The 20,378-nt window shown below is 35.4% G+C and overlaps 1 protein-coding gene across 20 annotated transcripts in view; it reads left to right on the plus strand.

Annotated features, from left to right (window-relative positions):
- The window catches only part of ANKS1B (ankyrin repeat and sterile alpha motif domain containing 1B), a 301,097-nt gene that overhangs the window by 12,367 nt on the left and 268,352 nt on the right, over positions 1-20,378 (plus strand). For 18 of the 20 annotated variants that reach the window (XM_034402922.3, XM_034402923.3, XM_034402926.3 and 15 more), the window contains one exon: positions 15,663-15,743. In XM_034402922.3, the coding sequence (XP_034258813.2) occupies positions 15,663-15,743 (81 nt within the window). Of the gene's footprint in view, positions 1-15,662; positions 15,744-15,848; positions 15,987-20,378 lie in introns of all 20 variants that reach the window. The other 2 variants (XM_087873959.1, XM_087873961.1) reach the window with 1 other exon arrangement.

Raw genomic sequence — 20,378 nt, forward strand, 5'->3', positions numbered from 1 at the left:
TAAAGTTTTTGTCTTTCAAGTTGACCTTTCTTTTGGCGATCACTTCTGCCAGACGGGTGTCTGAGCTTTCCGCCCTATCGATTAGAAAAGATCTCTGTATTTTTCAACCTAATACAGTAATACTACGTCTGGACCCAGCATTCTTACCTAAAGTGAACTCATATTTTCATCGGGCTCAGGAGCTTATCCTTCCGGATTTTTGCCCGTCACCGAAACATCAACGCGAAAAAGACTGGCATACCCTTGATGTGCGTAGGGCTCTACGTCGTTATATTCGCAGGACTGAATCCATCCGTAAAACTGAGGCTCTTCTGGTGTCGTTTCATCCACCTTCCTTGGGCCAAAAGATCTCTTCATCCACAGTGGGCAGGTGGATTAAGACATGCATAGCTACAGCTTACAAGCAACGTTCTCGTCCTGTGCCGAGTCGCATCTTACCTCACTCTACTCGTAGTGCGGCAGCGTCGGCCGCCTGGGCTACGCAGGCTTCAGTTTCAGACATATGTCGGGCCGCTACTTGGTCTTCGGTGACACCCTTCATCAGACATTACCGAATTGATACGTATGCTTCGGCCGAAGCATCTTTTGGGCGACGTGTTCTCCAAAGTGTTCTTGAGGTCCAGGAGGCTGAGTCCAAGTAGTTTTCCCGCCCTGGGATTTGAACTTTGGTATATCCCAGAGGTGGATTGCAGGAGCAGAGGGCTGGAAAATGAACGTTGTCTTACCTGAACGTTCCTTTTCAGCTCTCTGCGACTGCAATCCACACCCGCCCTGTTGGTTTCTGATTTCTTGTGTTTTTTACGGGTTCCAGAGTTTTGAAGTTTATATGGCTTGTTCTGAAATTTTGATTTGTCTACTAGGTGGTCACGCCTTCGTTCAAAGACTGGTGCATCATGGGAAGGTGGGCGTGGCCACAGCACGGAGAGACAGTTGAAAAGAATCACCCAGTCAATAGGAAGCGAGGAAGAAGAGAACCCAGAGGTGGATTGCAGTCGCAGAGAGCTGAAAAGGAACGTTCAGGTAAGACAACGTTCGTTCCCAGATCATCCAAATTGGTTGGACTGAATCTATCTGGGAAAGGTGTTTTTTTTTAAATACCATATAATATAGGGCTTTATAGGTAATGACAATACCTTGAGCTGTACTTAAAAATACTAATAACCACTGCAGTTTCTGAATGATATAATGTAGGCATACCAAGACTGCTCAGTATGCACTTAAGCTGCTGCATTTTAGACTAGCTGAAGTCTCTAGTGATCCTCAAGGGAAGTCCCATATAGAGTGAGTTGGAAGTCTAGTAATCCAGTTATGAGATTAGAAAGATATTTGTGAGTGTCCTCAATGTATCAGAAGGTACATCAGAATGGAGGCAAAGGCCCTCTGGGTCAAAGCTTCTGTTTCCTCTTTCTGAGAAAGCACAATCCCATTGAAAATCAGTTGGTATTATTATGGAATCCACAGGCTTCTGAATTATTAGTCATTCCATTTTGCTTGAGTCTAAACCTGTTTCTCTTTGAGTTCTAACAGTGTCCAGGCACTGAGAAAGGATTTCTATTGCATCCTCTATTTTTTTGATGACATACACCAATGGTACATCATTTTCTAAACATTCTTTTAAAGATTATAACAATGTACATTTCAGTTCTTTCAACCACATATAGCTCCAGCTGTATATTATAACCAAAATTTTTATCCCACTTTATCATACTTGACTTGGAATGGTATGTGAGAAAGACCTTGAGAAACAAGGTGAGAGATGCTGCTCAGGGAACAATCTGATAAGAAAGGATACAGTCTGCAGCAGCCTAATGGGTGGGGAAAGAGGCTCAGAACCCTAACTTTTCAAAGACTGTAAAGGAAATGGCAAGAGATTTGTACTGTCAGATTTGCAAGTTTCTGTCTTATAATAAAGTAGAAGTAGCTCAAATGGTCTAGTTAGGAAGCTCACACTTGTTCTTCTGTTTCAAATTTCAATGGAAGTTTATACATTTTAGAAATTGCATTTTTACATAATTGCATTTCAGACTCAGTCTTACAGTGTTCAAAACCATAAACTCTTGTCTGTTTTAAATCTTTCTAATAACTGTAAATAAAGCCATTGGCAAGTACATAATCAGATTTTGTCTTGATTCTATGTTATATTCCCATATGTGTTTGCCTATTGTCTATAAAATGCTTCTTGTGCTGAGAGCTACAAAGATATTTTTAGATACAACCTGGATATGTATTTATTCCATATTCTCAATATGGTATATCTAACATAATGATTTTTTTACTAAAATAAAAAATAGAAAAGGAAGTATTGTAAAGAAATAAATAAAAAGACTTGATTTTCATCTTCATAACAAGCATAAACAATTTTACCTCCTCTTAAAATACAACAAAAGATGTCTTCTTTTCATATCTTTTATTTATAAATAAATCAATAAAACTTTGTTTAGTCCTGGTCAGCAGAACTCAAATAATATCCTAGAACTAGATTTCTTCTAATTTTTTCTTTGCCTTGTCTCACAAAATTTTTCAAAACTGTAAGAAATCTCTTTGGTAAATTCAGTATAAGAAAATTATCCAGGTCACTTTTTTGGTTTGTTGATATCATCTGGTTTCATTTGTGTACGCAGTGTAAGATATCCTTCCACATCATTTCTGTTTTTCATCAGTTTTAAATTTACTTTCAAATCAGTTTCAGTCCTATCCAGTAAAACGTGATCTTTCTCCATATAATTTTCCCATGATATAATGGCAGACACTCTTAAAATTAACTTTTGGATATTTATTCACAAATATCTTTCAATATGTCCAATGCATTCAGTCATTCTACATCTAGTCATTTCATGGTTGGACTATTGCAATACGTTCTACATGGAGCTATCCTTGAAGAATAGCTCCATGTAGAGTGTATTGCAATATTCCATCTTCTGAAATATTGTGCTTCCCAAGGTGAAATCTACACCCACCCTTTTGGCCTGACTGCCAACTAGCCTGGGACCACAAAAGGGAAGTGACATCCTGGAGTTGGTTAATAAATTAGCAATAGCAAAAGGATTTAGATTTATATAATACTCCGGAGTGCTTTACAGCACCCTTTGAAAAGTTTACATCATCAGTATATTGCCCTCAACAATCTGGATCTCCATTTTACTGACCTCGGAAGGATGGAAGGCCGAGTCAACCTTGAGCCAATCTAGATCAAATTCCTGGCAGTGAGCAGAGTTAACTTTCCAAAATCAGTGTTCTAATTGCCTTTTTGCAGTTTATTCCAAAAAGATAGATTTTTAAAAATCCTTAATGTCCTTCTTTCACTAAGGACTGAAGCGTAGTAAAACTTGCTGTTATGGAGTTTCCTAATATCTGAAAAATAGTTAACAAGCAATTTCTGAAATGATGAAGGAAGTATGTGGACTCAGAGTTTATAAAGGTGCCGACTGCATTTTGGTCAAAGATGATAATCTCTTGTCTTCCAGAGCAATAAACCTGCTAGAGATCAGTGTTTTACAGTCTCCTTATTGGGAATAACTGTCTGGGGCACGTGTGGGTGATCCCAAGTCCTTTCCTTATCCAGAGAAGAATCCCAAAAATTCTTGTCTATTTAGGCCAAAGTAATTTCTTTACAAACTAATCCTAACAGTTATATTATCATGTTTGTTATCAGTACTATGATATCACAGGGTCTTAAAATTGTGTTTGTGTTTGTGTGAATTAGAGAAATTGTTATTACTTTCTGTTTTTCATGACTGTGAGGTCTAAGGTCTATGAACAATTCATATTTTATTTAAGTTGTAAAAAGAAGAGATAAAGGTCTGATAAATGAAGTCTTGTGAAGAGAGATTGAAGAGATGGGTATATTTAATCTTGAGAAAAGATAACTGAGACAGATTATAACAGTGCTTTCAAATGTCTTAAAACTGTCCATATTGTCCACCATTCCAGAATTTTTTAAAAATATGTTTTTATTATAGATGATGGCAAAGATGACAGTTATATGGTATTAATATACAGTATATCTAGGGTAGTCCTTTAAGATGTTACTAAATCTGGACTATATAGAGACATATTTCTCCATCTTCCCATTTTTAAAATATAATGATATTTCAAAAAGCAACTCAACTGTTGAACACATTCTTTGACAGTTCAAGCTTGTTTTCTTTATATCTATGCTGTTTAATTAATTTTGCTGAGTTCTAGGCTCAAATCAGGCATTGATTCTATATTTCTGGAATTTAATTCAGCATCCATTTACAACTTTAATTATTTTTATTTCCCAAGGAGACATACAACTTCAGGGTTGTTTTATTAGATAAGATTATCTGATGCTAAATATAACAGGGATGTCAAACTTGCATCGTCACGATGTTGTCATGTGATGTATTGCGACTTCCCCCCCTTTGCTAAAATGGTGGGCGTGGCCAGCACGTGATGCATCCGGCCCGCGGGCCACAAGTTTGACACCCCCTATCTTACTCATCATCAGGGCTAGATACAATGAGTCAGAGCATCATTAAATCTTCTACAATGTGCCCCTCCAAACATTTTTTAAAACTTTTTTTGGGGGGTGCAATAAACACAGAGCAAAACCTGATGAACTTACTTCATCCTTTGCTCATAAAAAGTATATTTAACATCTCTTAAAACTTGTTTCACACAATACACACACACACCCCATGCCTGTGAAGCTGCTGGAGCATCTGAATCATGTTGTTCATACTGTCAGGGAAATAATTCTAAATTACATTCAAAACTTAAATTCTTAAATAATTACTACTAACCAATTGATTCAATATATTAATCACTTAATTGGCCCAGAAGTTCCAAGGTCCATTTTCTGTGACCTTCAAATTAGATTTACTTTACAGTGTCAGTTTCTCATGTAAATCTAGCTGAAAGTTTAACTGCTTCCTAATTCATGCCCAGTTATGTCTAGCTGGAGGAATCAGACATTGTTCATTATAAATTGACCCAAGAATTTTGCCAGAATTTCAGACATGTTTATTCTTAAAATGGGCCCTAAAATAATAGCTTTTAAAATTCATTACACATCAATATAAATGTTAAAATAAAAGCCAAATGATAAAGTTGAAAATCTGGTGAATTTAATTCATCATCCTCATAAGACAACTTCTCTTTAGCTGGAAAAGATTGGGAACTTATTCTGACATAAAAATCTTTAATATTTTACCAATCTCTGCCAAATTCAGATCATAAAAACTTTCTAAAAACTATTGTTTTCTAAAAGACTGAATAAATAAAAAGAAAAATGCTACAGATATATAATATCTATAAATTGACAAAATAATTACTAAGATTGTACAGTTAGTATTCAGAGTATTTTAGATATTAATCATATAAAACATTAAATTATTTTAACAATGTAAGTATTTAAAACTCTGAGCTAAGTGCTTGAATTCTTCACTATTGTTTAAAAATGTAAAAAGAAAAAACCCACTGAAAAAATATAGATAAATATTATTCAATCCTTATAATTCAGAACAATCTAGGGGTTCAAAGATAATTTTGACCAATGAGTTAATCCATTAAGTAAGCAATGGTTTAAATCCATATAAGTATTTAGACAATTTTAATTCAACATTTTGAGGTATTTGAGGAGAAATATAAAGTGTAAAACCCACTGTAAGTTACAATGAAAGAGAATATATATAGCCCAAGGCTGAACTGTGGATTGTTGATATTTTCTGAGCTCAGAGAGCACCAAAGACCCCATAATCTGAGGTTATTTATAATCCCAGTGGAAGCAAATTATATTTCTTCCAATTAATGATATATCCTAAATATTGTACAATTTCACTACTTAGTTACTATATTATATTTGTGTTTTTGTGCAGGGATGAGAATTACAAGTCAAAATAGATGAGGAATTGGTAAGGGAACACATATTTGTTTTGAATGAATTTAAATCCCTGGAACTGATGGTTTTCATTCTAGAATGCTAAAGTAATTGATGGATGTGATCTTAGAACCACTGGCTGTAATTTTTGAAAATTCATGGAAACAATTATGAGCCAAAAGATTAGAGAAGGTGTAGTAACTATTTTTAAAAAGGAAGAAAAAGTGGAGCTAGGAAACTACAGACTAATTCCCTTGAGATCAGTACCTGGAAAAATTCTAGAAAAGAGTAACAAGGGAACAAAGTGATTACTAGAAGCCATCATAATTAGCAGATCAATTGAGGTCCATTATCAGAAATAAAATATTTAGGAAAGTACTATGGAAGAGATTCAGAAAAAAATGTGAACACGGAAAACCCCAAAATAATAGCACTTAGCAATAGCGCTTAGATTTATATACCGCTTAATAGTGCTTTTACAGCCCTCTCTAAGCGGTTTACAGAGTCAGCATATTGCCCCCAACAATCTGGGTCCACATTTTACTGACCTCAGAAGGATGGAAGGCTGAGTCAACCATGAGCTGGTGAGATTTGAACTGCCAAACTGCAGCTAGTAGTCAGATGAAGTAGCCTGCAATACTGCACTCTAACCACTGCGCCACCTTAGTTCTCTACTAATAGCAGAACAATAGGTGAAACTTGGATTATAATAATTGGAAATAAGGAAACATCTTATTATGAACAACAAAAATGATAAATTAGAAGAAATAAAAAAACAAAACAAACCAGCACTGAAACAACCTATGAACTGACCCTCCATCATGAAGATTTAAGAGAAAATTATGGCATATACAGAATTACCAGCGGAAAGACAAAGACTGGCAGCATTGAAAGTAGCGCTACACACACACACACACACACACACACACACACACACACACACACACCAGTGGTGAAATCTAAAATTTGTTACTACCGGTTCTGTGGGTGTGGCTTGGTGAGGGTGTGTGATGTGACTGGGTGGGCGTGGCTATTTTTTTTAAACTTTTAAAACCATTTTTTCTACAACCTCTTCAGTGAAGAGGTTGTAAAAAAATGCTTTCAAAAGGCTCTGACAATCCCAGCTGAGTTGCCTGATCAGCAGAGACTTTTTTTCTTTTAAATGCCTCTGACGATCAGGCAACTCAGTTTGGATCGTCAGAGGCATTTAAAAGAAAAAGAAAGGTTTTTTTCTTTTAAATGCCTCTGACAATCAGGCAACTCAGCTTGGATCGTCAGAGGCATTTAAAAGAAAAAAAGGGTTTTTTCTTTTAAAAGCCTTTGATGATCCCAGCTGAGCTGCGCGATCATCAGAGGCTTTTTTTTTTTTACTTTTAAAAGCATTTTTTCGGCCGAAGAGGTTGTAGAAAAAATGCTTTTAAAAATAAAAAAAAAAGCCTCTGATGATTGTGCGGCTCAGCTGGGCATGGGGGGGCAGGGATTTTTGCTACCGGTTCTCCGAACCACCCGCATCCATCGCTACCGGATCGGGCGATCTGGTCTGAACCGGGAGCATTTCATCCCTGACACACACACACACACAAATATATTCTTCATCTAGACCAAAAATCTGGTATGTTATTCCAAATTGGATTCTTAGACTTAAACCTGGTGCAAGGTAGATAGTTTAATATTTTGTGTATCAGTATATATCTAGTAATTGATAGTCTGTTTATCTTATTCCCCTCTCAGCTATGTGATGACTAAGTCAAGTCAAGCTTATTCCTCTCTCAAACTGTTTGTTGTTGTCACCTAAGATCAAGAGGGAAAGAAAAAAAGAATGAAAATGGAACCATGAGAGTGGTGTGGATTTAAGGATTCCAGATACTATTCTCACTGGATTATTAAGATGAAAATCAATTGTGTTGGTATGAAATCTTCTTCCCCATACAGGTGTGCAGTGTTCGGTGACACAGTAAATGAAATGGTTGTAGACTTTAGGAGGAACCCTTCCATACTTCCACCTTTCACAATACTAGACAACACAGTATCAACAGTAGAGACCTTCAAATTTCTAGGTTCTACCATATCGCAAGATCTAAAACGGACAGCTAACATCAAAAATGTCATCAAAAAAGCACAACAAAGAATGTTCTTTCTGCACCAACTCAGAAAGCTCAAACTGCCTAAGGAGCTGCTGATCCATTTCTACATAGGAATTATTGAGTCTGTCATCTGCACCTCTATAACTGTCTGGTTTGGCTCTGCAACCCAACAAGACAGACACAGACTTCAGAGGATAATTAGAACTGCTACCAACCTGCCTTCCATTGAGGACCTGTATATTGCACGAGTCAAAAGAGCGCTGTGAAAATATTTACAGACCCCTCACATCCTGGACATAAACTGTTTCAACTCCTACCCTCAAAACGACACTATAGAGCACTGCACACCAGAACAACTAGACACAAGAACGTTTTTTTCCCGAATGCCATCACTCTGCTAAACAAATAATTTCCTCAACACTGTCAACTATTTACTAAGTCTGCACTACTATTAATCTTCTCATTGTTCCCACCACCCATCTCCTTCCACTTATGACTGTATGACTGTAATTTTGTTGCTTGTATCCTTATGATTTATATTGATATTGTTTCCTGATTGCTTATTTGCACCCTATGACTATCATTAAGTGTTGTACCTTATGATTCTTGATGAAAATATCTTTTCTTTTATGTACACTGAGAGCATATGCACCAAGACAAATTCCTTGTGTGTCCAATCACACTTGGCCAATAAAAAATTCTATTCTAAACAAGTTTTATTGGTTTTTTCTCCTCTCCCACATTCACCCACATCTTCTTTTTTTCTGAACAGAGTGTTGGCCGTTTCTTATTTTATACAATTAATCAAATTCAAATACATTTTACTCAATTACAATTCTTGCCAAAATCGTCTCCCCCCCTCTTTTTTAAACATATCTCAATATTTCTATACTTGCATACATAAGCACCATCTTCATTTGTCCCTAAATTCTAACTTTACTGCATATTTATTCTCCTTTATTCTTAAACAGTTCATTCTTTAATATATTTATATTTGTTTGTTCGGTGCTGCCTTTCTTCCACTTCATCTTTTTTATCGTACCCTCTCCCTCTTTCCTATCCCTTCCTACTTTCTTTCCCCATCCTCTTCTTCTCTTCTCTACTTCCCCTTCCCTTCTCCTTCTCCTCCTCTCTTCCCCCTTGTCTTACCTTCTCTCCTACTCTAATTTTCCTTCCCTTCCTTCCTCCCTACTCTTCCATCCCTCTCTCTCCTTCTTCCTCCCTTCCACCTCTCTTCTCCTTTATCTCTCTCTATTGCTGTATTCATTTTCAATTTAATATTTTCCTCTCTGGAGTCCAAGCAGCCCTGATCCCTTGTCCTTTTAATTATTAACAGTATATTTCATCTTGTTTCCTTTTTTCCTTCAGATCTTTACTCAAACAATCTTCTAATCCTTTGTCTTTTTACTTTTACCCATGTACTTTTTCTGCTTTACTTCTTGCAAATATAACATTTAAATCATTTTTATCATTTCAATTTCATTCAGTTTTACATTCAATTTCAATTACTGCATATATTTCTCAAAATATCTTAACAATATATTTCCACTTATTCAAATATATATTTATAGAGTGCATCTTAATCATTTCTCATTTTACCCAATCCAATTGGTTCTTAAAATATTCTTAATTTGCCTTCTTTTCTCTTTTTGATTGTTTCCAATACACAGTTTGAAATATTCCAATTATTGCATTTCCCTCAACAAGTTTATTCATATTATTAAAACCTATCATTCTATAGACCTCCAATCTTATTAAGCATATGATATTTATTGCAGTTTCTCCAGTTTTCAGTAGAGCATATTTAAAACTTAAAATATAGAGTATGTCTTATTCCCTTTATTTCATACAACTCTATATTCCCCTTATTTTAAAATCACTTAATTAATATCACTGTTTTATCTCTTTTTCTGACATTAAACTCATCTATTAAATTTTACAGTTCTATTAAGTTTTACAGTATTTTCATTTCTTTCTGTCTTTTTGTCTTTCTCCTTTTCTGCCCTATATTTCCCATTGTTTCTGCTTTTCCTTTCCTTTTCATTGTTAATCCCAATGTACTTATTTTGTGTTTTAAAATCATTAAATCTTTGCCCTTTATTTCCCATTGTTTTCCATCCCTTTTCCCTCTTTCTCATATTTCCACTGTAAATCCCAGTGTAATCATTTATGTTTTTAATATTTTTTCTTCTCCTCCACCCTCTTTTCTTTCTTTGCCTTTTCTTTTTTCCTTCTTCTTCCTTTCTTTTGTATTTTAGAATTCTGCACTCTCCTATTCTGCCCTATATTTCCCATTGTTTTGCCTTTCTCTTTCCTTTTATGTGTCTTTTATTGTTAATCCCAGTATACTTATTTTGTATTTTAAAATCATAAAATCTTTAATTTTGTCCTTTATTTCCTGTTATTCTCCATCTCTTTTCCCTCTTTCCTATATTTCCACTGTAAATCCCAGTGTAATCATTTAATTTTTTTATATTTTTCCTATTCCACCCTCTTTTCTTTTTTGTTTCTTTTCTTTTTGTCCATACTTAATATTACAATTGTTAAATTTTCCATAGTCAATCTCTTTGTCTTTATCTTCTTTGTTATCCATCTCTCTTTCTTGTTTCTCATTGGTCCTTTCCTTTTCATCTTCAGTGCATTCTAGCTCAGTCTTTACATCCTCGAATTTTGATTTTCCATGCAAATGAATAATCATATCCTTTATTTCTAAACACATCGTCCTTAGTTCTCGCCAGTTATCGTTTTAAAAGTTCAAGGTTTATTTTTTTTTCCTTGATTCTTCAAAGATTTCCTCAAAACAGACAATTCCATGTCATGCTCTTCTTTCTCCTACAGATGTCTCTCTATAATCCACTGTTCCACTGAGCTAATTAACAAATCGCCATTTTATTTGTAATCCACATCCGTTTTTACTGAGACAAAAAAGAGAAAAAGCCAGTTTTCCCGTTCTTTCACTTTTATATACAACCAATCAGTTTGCAATTCAATCCAAATTAGATCCAAGTTCCAAATTTACATTTCCATTTATCAATCACTTTTAATTCTTTGGTCGGGATTCTTCTATGGCGCGCTTGTCATTCCCACTTTCTCTCTCCATCCGCCATCTCCCCCCGTTGCTATTTAGCCGCTATTTCCATGCCGGGGTAATTTTAATAATTTAAATATTTGAAGTTCTTTTTATTGTCTATGAATGGCCAATCACTCACCCAGCACCAACACTCTGTCCAAATCTTCCCTCCTGCACATCGTTTGCTCCAGAGGCTCCATCTTCATGGCGATTCACCCTGATCGCCACCCCTGTCATTGGATCGAAGAGTTTCTCGGGCTATCCAAGGAACTTGTCTGTCCCTCTTTAGCCACTGAGCTGCCTCTCCTTCTTCACTGTCCCTATAGGACAGTTTCGGTCCGAAGACTGTTCATCTGGCTGGATGCCAGTGACTGTTCGTCTGGCTGGATTTCGCCAAGCTCGTCGGAGCCCAGCATTTTCCCAGCCAGTCACGCCATGCCGCTTCCAGATTTTCTATTCTATTCTATTCTATTCTATTCTATTCTATTCTATTCTATTCTATTCTATTCTATTCTATTCTAATTGTGCCACTATATGCAATGTCTTTGCTTGAACTCCCCAGCCTGTTCCTGCAATTTTCCTAATTAAATTATTCCCAGTTTTCAATTTTTGTCCAATTAATTCAAAGTGTTTTCCAAATATAAGGGATCAGCCAAAGATTATTCCAAGACAGTTGGCAGTTGTGTTTTATCCTCTTGCCACAGCAATATACATTTAACTCTTTCTTTGCTGTACAATTGCTTAGATGGAAGGCACATACTTAGATTTTATTTATGTTAGGGTACAATCCCCAGTTTTCATGATATTGGCTTAGGTTTTTAATGCAAGGATTAAAATAGCATCTATCAAGCATCTATCAAGCTTGCCTGCCATACAGCAACATGGTTATAGATGAACTGGCTGTTAAAATTAGAAAATCAAAACCAAAATCATATTCAACCCCAAAGTGGAAGATCAGACTAGAGGCCAGGATAAAGAAATTAAGATCAGATGCAAGTATTGTGAACAATATGCAAGACTGAAAAATGAAAAGTAAAAGTGCTACACTCAATTTGCCAACAAATTTGGAAAACTCAATAGTGGCCATAGGATTGGAAAAGGTCAGTTTACATTCCAATTCCAAAGAAGGGCAATGCCAAAGAATGTTCCACCTACCACACCATTGCACTCATTTCACATGCTAGTAAAGTTATGCTCAAAATCCTACAAGTTAGGCTCCAGCAGTATGTGGATCGAGAACTACCAGAAGTACAGGCAGGATTTTGAAGAGGCAGAGGAACTAGAGATCAAATTGCCAACATACCCTGGATCATGGAGAAAGCTAGGAGTTCCAGAAAAACATCTACTTCTGCTTCATTGACTATGCTAAAGCCTTTGACTGTATGGATCACGACAAATTGTTGCAAGTTCTTAAAGAGATGGGAGTACCAGACCATCTTATTCGTTTCTTGAGAAACCTATATGCGGGTCAAGAAGCAACTGAGAATTTGACACGGAATCACTGATTGGTTCAAAATTGGGAAAGAAGTTCGGCAAGCTGTATACTGTTGCCCTGCCTATTTAACTTACATGCAGAGGACATCATGAGAAAGGTGGGGCTAGATGAATCACAAGTTGGAATTAAGATTTCCGGGAGAAATATCAACAACATCAGATATGCAGATTATATTATCTAATGGCAGAAAGTGAAGAGGAACTCAAGAGACTCTTGATGCGGGTAAAGGAAGAAAATCCAAAAGTTGGCTTGAAACTCAACATTAAGAAAACTAAGATCATGGCATCCGGCCCTCTCAATTCCTGGCAAATAGATGGGGAAGAAATGGAGGTAGTGACAGATTTTATTTTTCTGGGCTCCAAGATGACCGCAGATGGGGACTAAAACCAAGAAATTAAAAGGCGTTTGCTCCTGGGGAGGAAAGCTGTCTAGCAAATCTAGACAGCATACTAAAAAGCAGACACATCGCCCTGCCAACAAAAGTGCGTATAGTCAAGGCTATGGTTTTCCCAGTTGCAATGTATGGCTGTGAAAGTTGGACCATAAGGAAGGATGAGCGCCAAAGAATTGAGGCCTTTGAACTATGGTGCTGGAGAAGATCCTGCAAGTCCCTTGGACTGCAAGGCGATCAAACCGGTCAGTCCTAGAGGAGTTCAACCCTGACTGCTCTTTAGAAGGCCAGATCCTGAAGATGAAACTCAAATACTTTGGCCACCTAATGAGAAGGAAGGACTCATGAGAAGAGCCTAATGCTGGGAACAATTGAGGGCAAAAGAAGAATGGGACGATGGAGAATGAGGTGGCTAGATGGAGTCACTGAAGCAGTCAGTGTGGGCTTAAATGGACTACGTGGGATGGTACAGAACAGGAAGGCCTGGAGGAACGTTGTCCATGGGGCCACAATGGGTCGACATGCGACTTCATGACTAACAACAACAATGCTTAAACTACTCACAGGCATAGTGGGCAACATCCAAGATTATATTAGAAGAAAATAACATCCTTCCAGTAGAACAGAAAGAAAATAAAAGTATAGTAGTATAGTATAGCCTTTATTGTCATTGTACATCATATATACAAACAAAATTGGTTTAGCCTCTCTGGTGCAATCCATAACAGAAAATACAAAACAGAAGGAAAAATAGAGGCACAAAGGATTAACTTCTAATTGATAAAATAATTTTACAAAAGCCAAAAAACCAATTTACATATGTTTTGAATTGATGATAAGACATTTAATTCATTACCACAAAATTAGATTATCATATGTTTGGAAACAACTGATGTCAGTTAAAACATTACAATGTTTATAGAAAAAGCAATGAGGCAGTGGAAGATAGCATTCGTGGTTGGACATGAAAATGTCAACATTAGGAGAGGGATCTTCCAGGGTGACTCATTTTCACCCTTATTATTTGTCATTGTATGAAACCACTTTCAGTGAGTTTGAAAAAACAAATCTTGGCTATCAAACAGCAAAAATTGCTAATAAAATCCCAAATTTGCTTTATACAAACTATCTGAAGTTTATGAAAAATCAGAAATTGAAATGCAGTAATTGACAAATACAGTAAGAATTTTTAGCACAGATACAGTACAACAATGGAATTTGGCCTAGAGAAATGTGCTATAATAGCAATAAACTGGAGTAAAACAAGAGTAATGGAAATGAAATGCCAAATGGTCAAGCCAACAGGAGCCATTAGAATGAAACCTACAAGTAAGTAGACATTTTACAGTTGGATAACATCAAACACTGATAAGTTAAAAATGTGACTAGTTAAAGAATAAATCCAAAGAGAGAAAATTTTATTAAAGACAAAATTGAATAGTGGAAAGCCATTAATACCTGTACTGTAGCTGTTTTACGGTACTGGCAGTGCTTTCAGTCTATTCTGGTAAATCATGGAAAACATTCTTTCTATTAGGAATTGTAGTTATTTACATTTAACTTTATTGTTGAGAAACTAGACTACTTGATATAGGAAAGTCATGGCAGAACATTTATGAGATAAAACCCCTTCTCATTTCTGAGCCAATTTTTGTTTTTTGTTTAAATAAGCGATATATAATTCAGGATGGAATAGATTACTTCAATTATTATCCCAGTTCTCTGTCTTTTCCTTGGTTGCACCTGCTGCTTTTTATCTGTTGGACCCCAATCAGAAACTCTATATGAAACTCTACATGAAAAATAGTGGCTTTTTTCTCAATCACTACAGCATCAATGTTTAACACTTGGAATAATTTGCTAAAGTTTCAAGTTAACTATAACACATACCACAAAATCCCACCCCTTTTCTTATTAGTTGTATTTGAGGGTAGACTTGAGGGGAAAAAACTAATCAGGCTATACAAACTTAATAATTTGAAGTGAGTTTCATATACAGTATAAAAAGGGACATGCAAAAAGAAAGGAAGTAAGCTGCAGGAAGAACTCTTCATTCCAGCTCATGCAAAACACAAATGTAACAAGCTTGCCATTAATAACTAAATAAATATAAACATTATATTATAATTACATGTTTTACTAGCAATCTGTCCTCTGAATTGTTAACTCTTTTCTATTCAGAACCTTTCTCCCCTATTCTTGGGTAAAGAAGGAAAATAATAATAATTCCTTAGTAATTATAAATAAAGTAACACAGGAGTTTCTTTTATACTATAAGGCAGAGCCCAATATTCTTGAGAAAAGAGTTTTATTCCTCTTTATTTATTCCTGATCAACAAATTCTTCAATTTACACTCTCGGATACAAAGTATGTATTTCAGGTAGGAACATGAAAATTAATCAGTTTTTCTGAGAACGGCAATTTTTTTTCCTAGGATTGCCATCAGTATGAAAGTTTCGATGTATAAACTAATTATAGCTCATTTTTCAGAGTTAAAATTAAAACATTACTCTTTATAACAAATCTAATGTTTATTATTTGTTCCATATTAATCTTTAATCATTTTAAAATGTTTGTACCTTTATATTGTTACAGTGGAATTTATTCCTTTTATTCATATATAAAATATATCATGTTTTTAACTGTTAAAATTAAAACATAACTCTTTTACCTTTATAACAATTAAAATGTCATTGATTCATTGCAAAGTAATATTTAATCCTTTATTAAATATTAGTAACTTCATACTGTTATAATGGAGTTTGTTTTTTATTTTCAGCATCTGGCGAGGACCAAATATAAATTGTACAGATAGTTCAGGATACACTGCTTTACATCATGCAGCTTTGAATGGTCACAAGTAAGTACTATATTACTATTATGTTGGAATTAGTTTGTATTGCATGTTTGTATTGATGCTAGGCTGCATAAAATCATCATATTTTTGTGTTTATGTTGATTTTAGCGGAATACTATTCCAGTTGTGCAGTTGAAGAAGCCTACTGTAGCAGGATCCAATCCAATGATTAGTAAAGTTCTAATAGTGACTTTTTAATGAACAACACACGAATAACGTACAGATATGGACTAGGTTGTTGAATCAGTAAGTTTTTAGATTTTAAACTTACATTTTTTATAACTGATTAGATTTGACAGGATAGAGCCTCTTTGAGACAAAATAGATTTCTAATTTATTTTAAATAGCAGTAAAAAGACTTATTTATATTAAAAATTGATCTCAATAATCTTCAATCTTATATTGGCATTTTTATATAACCTTCTGCAGTTGATAATAGTTAGACAATACAGCTGCCATTGGGGAAAAAATGATTTGTGAGGGCCATTCTTCAACCTAATGGATGGATTGTGTTAGCATGAAGCTGTAGACATATGATATTGTTGTATTATTTCTGGAATTTTGGGTGGCTTCCCAATAGCTCTTGATACCATTAAGTATTTGTTGTCCTGGACTGATTTTTTAAAATATATTTCAACACTATTATTTTGTGATTATTGTTTTTTTGGGTTGGTGAAAATTAGGTTTCAGCAGCTAGTGTTAGGTGATCAGTGCCCTTCCCAAGTCTATGATATTTCCCGAAGTACTTCTGGTCTTTTTTATTTATTTTATTTGTTTATATTTATATACCGCCCTTCTCCCGAAGGATTCGGGGCGGTGAACAGCCAACAGATAAAACACAAGAAAATACAAAATTTAGAAACAGTATTAAAATCCAATTTTTTCATTATATCTGTGGATTTGCAAATATACTAGAACTGTAAAAGCTTCTTTCATCCTCTATTTTTTTTTATGCACTAGCAGCATAATTGGGAACATTGTCTTGTTCATTTGTTGAGGTGGTTAGTTGTCTTAGAATTTCGCTACTCTTTTCAAGCCCTCAGCAATTGCTCAGAATCAAGAAAGGTAGCTTTTCAGTGTCTTATTAACCCAATTAATTGAAATAAAAAATAGGAGTTATCTTACAGAAATCTTGGTGACCTCATACATTTATGGTAGAATTCCATTCATCTCTAAATTCATTACAATAGGGATGCCTCAGTCTTTTTGCTAATCATGTGTTGAAACTGCTGGATTTTATTTTTGTTTGATAAAGAAAGAATGTGCAGATGTCCCAAACTTGTAACATTTCCCAAACTTCCATCCTATTTCCAATCATTATTATTATTTTTTATCCTTCCTTAATTTCTGGTTGTTTCCTCTTTTGTTAATGCTTTTTTTCTCATGCTAAGTTTGCATCTGATCCTTACTTGCTTCTGGTTTATAGGCCAAACTGTTCTACTTTGGAAGTTTTCCAACTCCAGGAACATTCTATGAACATTAGCAGAATTAAACTTGATACTCTTGCCATAAATATATCCTCTTACTTTGCAGCAATCTTGGTAAGAAAACCAATTCAGTGAGTGATAGTGTGGCTAAACAAGTACAACATTTTGTCTTCAGGCCACCATCTACTCAAAACTGATGACTTTTTTGCCTGGCTATATATTCTAGACTTGGAAAAACAGGATCAGTTGCATACGATTTTGGAACTGAGGAGACTTTTCAGGTGTCCAGCATTGTACATTAACTATTCTATCACAGACTTTGCTTTCAGTTCCATTATGAATTTCAACTTTGGTCATCCTTCTGGTACTATCTTCAGTATTAGTAATGCAATGTAAGTTGTTAGGCTGACTTACGGCAATGCAGAGAAATCAAGTCATTTGTCTGTCTTGTAGTCTGAGGCCAAAACTATTTCATTATTCTTCTGTACTGCTTAATAATGAAGTAGAACAAAACAAAAGGAAACAAATTGCATATAAACATGTGTACTAGAATGGACATTTTCTTAATGGCAACATTTTCAGCACTGACAACTTTAATTCCTCTTATAGCAGCATTTAAACTGCAATTCTTTTGTCATTAGTCCAACTACATGAGTTTCATTTCAGTTCTTTTCATTAATTCCAGTGCTTGATAGGATTTCTCCAGTCCTTGAACTTGAATAAAAGTCAGCCTATGAAGGAGAAATAAAAATAATAATTGATTGCTTAGCAATTTCCCTCCATTTCTATGGTCTTGACTTGCTCACTTCATTTGATAGCTCATTCTAATGTTTTTTTTTTAATTAGAGATTATGCCCAGATTTGTTATACTTCCCTAGAATCTTACTGTTCATATTATTTAGATTACTAGATTCTGAATTTGGGGGGGTGAGGCAGGGGCAACATAGCAGGGACAAATGCAACTTTGCTTTTGTTGCTCTTCTTCTCAGAGCTGCTTTTCTCATTCTCCTTCTCAGAGCTGGGGCTGAAGTTCTGCAGGCATTGAGAATTGAAGAGATACTGCCCTAGAGAGTACTATGAGTCCTATTCAAGATGTAGGTAAGGCTGGTAAAAGTTGTCATGATCGTGCTGACATTCAGCCATAGACATAAGGTGGCTTCACCTTTATCCAGACTGTTAGCATAGATCACTTTGATCAATCAATTATCTTTATACTTGTCTCCAAAGGAGTTTACCCAGGAACTGTCACTGGTGTTTCATAATGAGGTCTGTGATTTAATATTTTGCTATGGTAAATTGCTAATAGCAAGTTCTGCAATTTGGAGAAAATGAACAGACAAATGAGCTGAAAGTAAGATATGATAATTGAGTTCATTCCAAAATGAATCCCTGAAAATGGTGAGATAAAGCAGCACCTTCCCAGATTAGGTCTTTCGTAAGGTTTACTTCTGAGAACATTTTTAATCTTATATAGTTAACCTGATTAATCGTTACTGTAATTAACTAAATTTACAATCTAGATTTAGTTCTCTGCTGCTAAAAGATACTGCTAATAGTACACACCAGAACAGGTGCTTAACCTTAAAAACTGGTTAGGGCAGACAGATCACAGATTTGAGCTAAACTATACCAAGAGTGCCTAAGCTCCTTGCAAGAAAAGGAACATGAGAGAGAATATAATTGTTTTGAGAGAATCTGATATCCCAAACAGGTTTTATACTTAAGAGCGCATATGGATATGTCTTCAGATGAGGACGTGGAAGACAATAATCCTGGATTGGGTGATTCCAGCAGTGTTGGACTCCATTCTGGCTCAGACAAATCCAGCAAACCCCAAGGAATTCTTCCCTACCCCTACAGCCTGCTTCTAGATTCTGCAGTTCAGCTAACCAGTTTTAAGAAGAAGTGTGTGATAAAGATCCAGTAGCAGAGATTGAGTTTCATAGGTCAGAGGCTTGTCAAAGAGCAGGCCAACAGAAAAGCCAACACTAATGAGGTTGTAGCTTATCTGTACATTTGGGTGGAGGCTTGTCATTGCTGATTTATTGGCCTCAGTCCTTGGGAGAAAATGCAAAGAACAACTTTCCAAGTCTCAGATTTATTGGGTTTATTTTGCTGTGCTGTGCTTGGAAGTCTAGATTCCATCCTGTTTCCTGTCTCTCCCTTCAGATTTGTTGCTTGATTACTCAGTTCCTTGTCTTAACCTATATTAAATCTGTTGACTACATTTACAGTTGCTGTTCTAAGATACTGGTAAAGAGGATTTTTTGCTTCCAAAAGATTGTTTTGTCTGAATTCCTTTATTGCTCAATTGTGGCAAGAATCCAGCCTGCTAGCTTGTTGGCTGGCAGCCATCAAGACCAGCACAGAAAAGTAGGTTAAATGTGTTTAAAGTAGGTGTACATTCCTATTCAAGTAGTAACTGTCACTGCCTGGAATAGAATGGAAAAGAAGAGACTTCTCATTAAGTTCTGCAACCTCCTTCCTTACATATTAAAGCTATATCTAGGTGCTGCCATTGTCTGTCTACTGTGATCTTTCTTATCTTCTTTGGAGAACGTTTTTTTATTTTGTTTATACATATCACAATATCATGTGGAACAGCTTCTTCATAAATAATGGATATACTGTAAAGTTCAGTTCAAATTTTCTTGCCAGCACATTTTGTTCTGGAATCTGGTATTTTATTCCTGCTTCAGGAATAAGCAATATAGTACAATTAATTCCATCAGGTGGTAGACCTGAACCATTTGAATTCTAGCTACTTAACTATCCTAAAGAAGTTCAGTGGTTAATATTCTATCCTGGGTATAAGGGACATGAACATTTTCCTATTTACATAAACATTTCACAGGGTGACTCCGGCAACCAATTTAGATATCTGTGGTATTATTTATATAGGTAATGCTAAAAAGTATTTACTTTCATTTACTTACTATGCTGTACCAAATATATTCCCTGTAGTTTTTTTTATTTCTGTTTCATGGTAGTCCATCAGAATATATTAAAAATTACTAGTTTTTCTATTTCCTGGAGAAACCTGCATCTTGTCAGTTGTGCTCATTCTATACCAATATCACATGAATACAAAGAACTAATTTCAATCAAGCTTCTTAGCAAAGCATTATTTTTTAAGAACTTTCCTGTTCCTTGAGGATCAGTCTGTTTTTGTCTTTTCTGGCTTCCTTTTCAGCCATTGAATCTGCTCAGG

The sequence above is a fragment of the Pantherophis guttatus genome, chromosome 7 (genome assembly GCF_059756535.1).
Source record: "Pantherophis guttatus breed Tessera chromosome 7, ASM5975653v1, whole genome shotgun sequence".
In the NCBI taxonomy this organism is placed as follows: Eukaryota; Metazoa; Chordata; class Lepidosauria; order Squamata; family Colubridae; genus Pantherophis; species Pantherophis guttatus.